A 7,929-nucleotide genomic window follows, 5' to 3' on the forward strand; every position below is an offset into this window, starting at 1 on the left:
ATGTTAGCATTTTGATAATTATTTCTATATTATTTGATTATCTACCTTATTTATGGTACAACAGTTTTTACCCATTATTACAATTAGTAAGATATTAAATAAAACACATAATATTTTCAAAATGTGTATTATGCCTAGAAAATTTTCAGATTTTTGTAGCCTTAAATTTTCTACGCTGTAAATCAAAGCGATATAACAATTTATGATCTAGTCCATTAATTAACTACATTTATTTAATTACTAAATACATATATATATATATATATATATATATATATATATATATATATATATATATATATATTATATATATATATATATATATATATATATATATATATATATATATATATATATATATATTATATATATATATATATATATATATATATACATATATATATATTATATATATATATATATATATATATATATATATATAATTATATATATATATATATATATATATATATATATATATATATATATATATATATATATATATATATATATATATATATATATAGTGTTAGTACTATGTACTACTATCATAAATTTACAAAATAGTAATAGATGTATAAACTAAATTTCATATCAGATTTAATTTGTGTCAAATCTAGTAATTTTTGATAATAGTTTCTCTATTAAAAAATATCATCTTCACATTAAATTTGAGGTTTCTGTAAAAAAATGATCAAATTTTTTTAAAGTGAAAATGTTGTGTTGGTGTATAATTAAATTGAAAAAAGTATTCTCAGTGGCGTACCACCTTTACTTTACCTGGGGATGAGGCGAGTTAATAAATTATATATTCTTCATAATATATACAAATAATCTATATAAAACCTCTCTATATAAGACATAAAATAGTTCTAAGAATATAAAAACATGATTCACTTCAGACTGATTTAAATGCACTAACCCTTTGTATGAAAACAAAATTCTGAAAATTCTACAAAATTCAATTCTTATCGATTGTCCATGGTTCGGACTGCAAGTTATTAGAAAATAAATTTCATTTTATAATGTCTTAACATTGAGTGGGCCATAAAAAAAGGTATCTATAACTCTGTTTAGTACACTAACGTTTCAAATAAAAACAGATTTTTAACAATTCGACAAAATTCCATGTATCAATTGTCAATGGTTCCTACTGCAAATTATTAGATAAATAAATGGGTATTATTTTACAATTACAACGCAGTCTTGGCAATAAAAAAAGGTATAGATGTAAAAGAAGAAGTAAAAATGTAGAAAAGATTTTACAGCTATTTAGATATTTATACAAACACCAACTTTGCAAGTGCTTGAAAAATTTAAAGTTTAAAATTTAATAGTCACTCGTATCAGATTCGAGTGTGTACAAAATTGTCAGTAAGGCACACTCATATCAGAGTCAAACACGTACATTATGGGGTTAAAATAAATTATAATGGTATCATCAGCAAATAATTTTATTTTCCTTCTAAATGTAGTAATGATAATGAATTTATGCAAATAAAAAATAGTACAAGAAGAACAACTGATCCCTGAGGTATTTGTATTGGGGTTTATAAATTTTACTTAAATAATTTTCTCTGTTGTATATATAATTTTAAAAAAATGCAAATATTTTCCTCTTATTTCAAAGTTACTTAGTGTCGCACCACCAAAAAACTACCCGTTTTAAGAGGTTTGCGTATGTTGGATTCGGTTTTATTTGCTTTTATTTTACACAGAATACAGTATTACATTTACTTAAATATTATTTTTGCAATAATAACAAACTTGCAATATCAACACAATTACATGACATTAATGGCCTACTTCATACTGTCTCTTTTTCGTGGCCTACCACCACTACGCCTTTCATCCAACAAATTGTTCTAATAGGTAAAGGCAATCTCTGACACTTAGTATGGTCAAACGCTTTATATAAGTCCAGGGGTACAATGTGGTTTTTAACATTTCACTTAAATAGAACTGGTTTCTGACAGTAAGAATGCTCACTAGAAACTTCTTTGGAAGTAGTTGAAGAAGCTGAACCCATGAGCAACTCCTTATAGCAAGTAGTTTCAGCTTCATTTGCTTTACATAGTGTTTTCTGTGAGCAGGGATTTATTCTTTTCTTTTTTGTGGATGTAAACCGAATTTGAGGTGCAATACGTTTATTTGCAGGTTCGTTTACTGTTTCGTCGGATTGAATAAATGCCCTACTGACAACAGACTGTGACGATGATTAGTTCTTAATGATTGGCCTTGGAGTAAAGTCATTTTTCAATGATACGATCAACTGCATTCTCATTGTCTTGTATTTTTATAATTTCAGTAATACTGTGATCAATAGTACAGGATGGTAAAGTTGAAGAATCTTCTATAGTAGTACTGGTACTTGGATCCAAATGTTCTGACTTGATGTGGCTTTATATAAGCATGGATATGCTTACAGATTGTAAATTTAATGTGATAATTTGGACAAGAACAAGAATATATGTGCATACACGATCGGCAATTATTACATCTCAGTTGACAGTTTTCTACAGGACATTCAGCGCATTCTTTTCTGAAAAAAATAATTTATCTTACCACTGGAAGATTTGACTTCCCAAATACTAGAATTTATTTTAGATTGTGTAATATTTTCTCTTTTATTGCTTCTAGATTCAATATGACTTTTATTGATTAAGGTAATTCGATAAGTTAACTTTCCTTTTGAGTTGGATTTCACACCGAAATCCAACTCAAAAAGTCCTGTCATGGTCGCCACAATGTCGCACCACCAAAAAACTACCCGTTTTAAGAGGTTTGCGTATGTTGGATTCGGTTTTATTTGCTTTTATTTTACACAGAATACAGTATTACATTTACTTAAATATTATTTTTGCAATAATAACAAACTTGCAATATCAACACAATTACATGACATTAATGGCCTACTTCATACTGTCTCTTTTTCGTGGCCTACCACCACTACGCCTTTCATCCAACAAATTGTTCTAATAGGTAAAGGCAATCTCTGACATACTCCCACCTGAGGAATATTCTGATAAAGTAAAATATTGCTCACAAAATCTAAAGAGACATACTACAAAACCATCATACAAAAAATTAAAAATTGCTAATAAGTATACAGTTTTTGACAATCACTACTCCAAATAACGTTTAGGCATTTTAGAAGCCCGTCCCGTACGTGTGATTTTCACTTCAGAAACCTTTGCACTATTTGTCGGAATACTGACTTTAAACACTCCCGCACTCTCACAGTATTCGTCTTCGGAACTGGAGTCTCCCGCAGCCAACTCAGGAACATGTGGGGTACCATTTAATTCACTGTCATCCTTCATTGACGTCTTCACATCATTCTGAAGCTCGAACTCAGGAACAGTACAACACTCTAGTGGGTAAAGACGCTGGACAGGCCTCAATAAATATCCCTTAGCTGTCTTAACTTTGCACAGTCGAACACTTCCATCTTTACCAGGAAAAAGTTCAACAACTCGTCCCATAGGCCAATCCAAACGTTTACTGCCATCGTTACCGACAAGCACAATTTCATTAAGAGCGATCTGGCGGTGAGTTTTATTCGCGCAAACCAGTTTTAACTGTCCAAGATATTCCAAACGGAATCGCTTACGAAGTTCCTCTCGCAAAGTCTGAACCCGACGCACTTTCCGACACAATGAAGCATTGTCTATAGCATCACAATCTGGTAGCCCGCAGTCCACCTGATCCCGCAAAAACATCGCTGGTGTCAAGGCAACTAACTCTTGAGGATCCTCCGATAAATACGTTAATGGTCGCGAATTAATTATTGCCTCACACTCACATAATAAGGTTAGCAAAGTCTCATAGTCCAAACTGGCACGACCTAGTGTTTTTCTCAACAACTGTTTCATAACACCAATGAGACGCTCCCAGAATCCTCCCCACCAAGCTGCTGTAGGTGGATTAAAATGCCAACGAATACGTTGCACAGACATCTCACGAGTAATAACGTTCCAGTCCAGACATGATAAGGCATTTTCAGCACCCACAAAACTCGTACCGTTATCACTATAAATCGTTTTCGGCCTTCCACGACGAGACACGAACCGGCGTAAGGCCTGAAGAAAATTAGAAGTTGATAGCGAACAACAGAGTTCTAGATGAACCGCCCTGAAAATCGCACACGTGAACATACAAATCCAAACTTTTTCACCGGTCTTAAGGAACAGAGGTCCCGCAAAGTCAATACCGGTTACTTCAAATGCTACAGCGTCACGCACTCTGTTAGCCGGTAAAGGGGGAGTATGAACTGCTAGATGCTTTCCAGTGTACCTCCGGCACAATACACACTTGGAAATAACGGATCTTACACTACGCCTTCCTGAGAGAATCCAAAACTTTTCTCGGAGCAAACTTAAAGTACCTTGGATCCCAACATGACAAGACTTTAAGTGATAATACCTAATTAACTTAATGGTTACCTCATGTTTAGATGGCAGTACGACTGGAAAACGGTAATACTGTGTATCTTCTCTGTTACAAACTCTAGATCTCAATCTAATCAAACCCCCTTCTTCATAAAATGGGTCAAGATGATTAATCCTTTTATCATTCACACCTGAGAAGCTTTCCGGCTGCACTTTTGTCAAAATAAATTTCTCTGTAGCTTCAAACTCTTCAGAAGTCAACTCACCTTTACACTTCTGGTCACCTTTGCGACAATTTTTTACAAAACGTTGAATCCAAGCAACCATTCGTACCATCTTACTATACTGTGAAAAGTAGCTAAAATGCCAGTCACACGAATTATAAACATTAACAAGAGATGTCACCAAAGTCTTCCTACGCTCGGCATTAACTTCTTCTTCATCACAAGTAGCCGCACTAGATGGCCACTTATCACGGCTTTCATATAACCACTTCGGCCCCTCCCACCATCTTGACTGAAACAAATGTCTAGAAGTGCACCCTCGTGATGGCAAGTCTGCAGGATTTACCGCTCCTGGTAGGTGACGCCAGCTTTCCATTGAAGTTAAGCTACGAATTTCTTTAACTCTGTTCCATACAAAAACTCCCCATTCTTCTTGGCGTTGTATCCAGGAAATAACAGTGCTTGAGTCACTCCAAAAAAAGGATTCTATATTTCCGGGCAAGTTCTCTGCAACCTGAACATACAAACGGACACCTATAGTTGCAGCTAGCAGCTCCAGACGTGGAATAGTCATTTTTGAGGTAGATTTCTTAATTGGAGCCAATCTAGCTCTCGAGGCCAATAGAGATACAAATACTTTACCAGAATAACTCACTCGCAAAAAGATGGCACAAGCATAGGCCAGTTTGCTTGCATCACAAAAAATATGGATACTTAAATTTTGTAATGTCTCACCATTCATGTGTACCCATCGAGGCAATTCAATCTTCCCAAGATAAGGTAAATCTTTCAACCAAATTTTAAACTCTTCAGAGATGACTTCATCCAGTGGTTCGTCCCATGCCAAGCTCCTCTCCCACAACTTTTGCAACATGAGTTTGGGCACTAATAGAGCTGGACATAAATATCCAATAGGATCAAACACTTTCTGGGCTATAGAAAGGATTCTACGTTTAGTCACTACCATATTTTCTAAGTCAGTGTCCTCTCTTAAGAATTTTAAATTAACTGTCAAAACATCTCGTACAGGATGCCAGTTCATACCAAGAACAGGACATATCCCTTCAGTTCCACTAACTTCAGCATTTCTTGTACGCTCTCACCCTCTTAGTTCAAACTGTCCCTCTGCCATAATTGCTACAGACTCCAAACCTTGACACCATTTCTTCATCAGGTAAGCTTGTAACACAGTTGTCCACATAGAAGCTTTGACTTAACCTCTTCACAACATCTAAAGTATACAATGATTCTGATGTAGAGCCCTTTTCCAGGTATCTTGCTAAGTGGTACTCTAGTGTCATCCCTAATAAAAATGGACTACTGTTAACACCGAATACTACACGTTTATGACGAAAAACTACTGTCTGACCTTCTGTGTCAACCCATAAAAATTTGAGAAAATCACAGTCCCTTTCATGCACACCTATTTGTTGAAATGCTCTTTTAATATCAGAAATCACTCCTATTTTATTTTCTCTAAACCTTACAAACATTGAAGGAATTAACTGAATTAGATTTGGACCTTTCTCTAAACAGTGGTTAAGTGAAGGTTTATTCTTTGAATGTGCAGATGCATCAAACACTGGACGTACCTTGGTAGTACTTTCTTCCTTTACTACTGGGCGGTGAGGTAAAAAATGTCCTAGACTGTTATCAACATCATTTAACTTTCCAACTAGCTCAATTATACCCTCAGCTTGCCAGTCAGCAAAAACATCATCATACCTTTCAAAAAGACCATCACGTTTCAGCTTTTGAAGAGTGGAATTTAGTCTTTTTCCCGACAACTCACATTTACTGGGGAGAGGAGGGTGACCATCCAACCAAGGAAGACGAATCTCGTAGCGGCCCATATTATCTACACTTACAGTCTGCATAAAAAAATCCCTAGCAGCTAAAGCAGCCTCCTCTTTGGTATATCTATCTGTAGGCTCTTTAATACCAATTGCTTCCAACTCCCAAAGCTCACTTAAGGAAGCATCCTTTATGAGAAGATTCAATGTGGACATGACAACATCAGAATGTTTACTACTTGTAGGTATTTTTCCCATAAGTGTCCATCCAATGAGAGTTTCTATAGCTACTAGTCCACAATCTAGTTTATGACGACCCCCTGTATACAAATAACCAGCGACATCTGCTCCCAGCAACAGTTCAATTGGTCCAGGTTGGAGATCATCAGATAAATCAATATTAAGGTTCTTGGCATGTTCCCTACATAGACCATGAAATACTGGAGCCACATCACTACAAATTGTTAGTTGATCTAAGGCCTCAAAAGAATATGTAGAGTTCTTACCCTGTATTGTGACTTCATAACAGTTATGAGAGTTTGCAACTTCTGTCCCTCCGAACAGACAATGAACAATTTTTTCCTGTCGTTTAACTGGATAACCTAATTTTAAAGCTGTGTCCTTTAATATATATGATCTTTGTGACCCACTATCAATTAAGGCACGAACAACTCTACTATTACCAAAGATACCAGTTAAAGTGACTCTCAACGTTTGCAAAAATACATGACCTTTAGTTTGGTTAGTCAAAGACTGGTCGTTTATGACATCCTTAGAAGACATGTTCTCATTTTGACTATTACTATGCTTATCTTGACTTATTGTTAAACTGGGGCACATCAAGACTACATGAGCTTGGCTACAGATAACACATCTTAGCCTTGTTTTAAATCTTTTTGTCTGATGTCCCACTTTTAGACATCTAAAACAAGCCTTCTTCCCAATGAGAATATCCCTTTTTTGAACAAATGTCATTTTTTGTGCCTTAAAGCAATCTTCACTACCATGTGTACCTGAACAAAAGACACAAGCTGAAATTTCACAATTAATTAAATTAGCAGCAGTTGGAAAACCTGATGATTTCTTGACACTAGCTTTAGAGGATGAAGCCACTTCTTCAGACAATCCAAAACCTTCAGCAGCTAAAGCAATTCTTTGTTCATTCTCTACTTCATTTCTGAGAAAAGTCATCAACAGTTTCAACCTGTTTTCCAATGTCCCATCTCTACAATCAATATTTGTGGAGCGTTGCCATACCCTAAGCAATTCCTGAGGTAAACAAGATTCGATTAATGGAAAGAGCATTGCTGAACACTTGTCAGATGTGATACCTAATGTCTCCAGTGCTCGCAGTTGAGTTTCAATGCTGTCATACAGTTTAGATATATCGATCTTTTGTTTAGATGCAGACTTACTCAAAATGAGTTTTAGTAACTCTCTAATGTATACTTCTATCTGTAAGTCTTCTCTGCCAAATCTGCTTTGCATACTTTCCATAATTTTACTATAATTGTCAGCCAT

The 7,929-nt window shown here is 34.9% G+C and overlaps 2 protein-coding genes across 2 annotated transcripts; both read right to left on the reverse strand.

Moving 5' to 3' along the window:
* Positions 1-3,125: 3,125 nt before the first annotated feature.
* LOC140433792 (uncharacterized) lies at positions 3,126-5,582 on the reverse strand. Its single transcript, XM_072521768.1, has one exon. The coding sequence runs from the start codon at positions 5,580-5,582 to the stop codon at positions 3,126-3,128; it is 2,457 nt and encodes an 818-aa protein (XP_072377869.1).
* Positions 5,583-5,727: 145 nt separating this feature from the next.
* LOC140433793 (uncharacterized) lies at positions 5,728-7,929 on the reverse strand. The gene has a single exon (XM_072521769.1). It carries the CDS (start codon positions 7,927-7,929, stop codon positions 5,728-5,730), a length of 2,202 nt encoding a protein of 733 aa, XP_072377870.1.

Source organism: Diabrotica undecimpunctata, chromosome 2 (assembly GCF_040954645.1).
Source record: "Diabrotica undecimpunctata isolate CICGRU chromosome 2, icDiaUnde3, whole genome shotgun sequence".
Lineage (NCBI taxonomy): Eukaryota > Metazoa > Arthropoda > Insecta > Coleoptera > Chrysomelidae > Diabrotica > Diabrotica undecimpunctata.

Excerpts from the sequence above, each read along its gene's own strand:
- LOC140433792 (XM_072521768.1), bottom strand. The coding sequence starts at position 5,582 with ATGGTAGTGACTAAACGTAGAATCCTTTCTATAGCCCAGAAAGTGTTT.
- LOC140433793 (XM_072521769.1), bottom strand. The coding sequence starts at position 7,929 with ATGGCTGACAATTATAGTAAAATTATGGAAAGTATGCAAAGCAGATTT.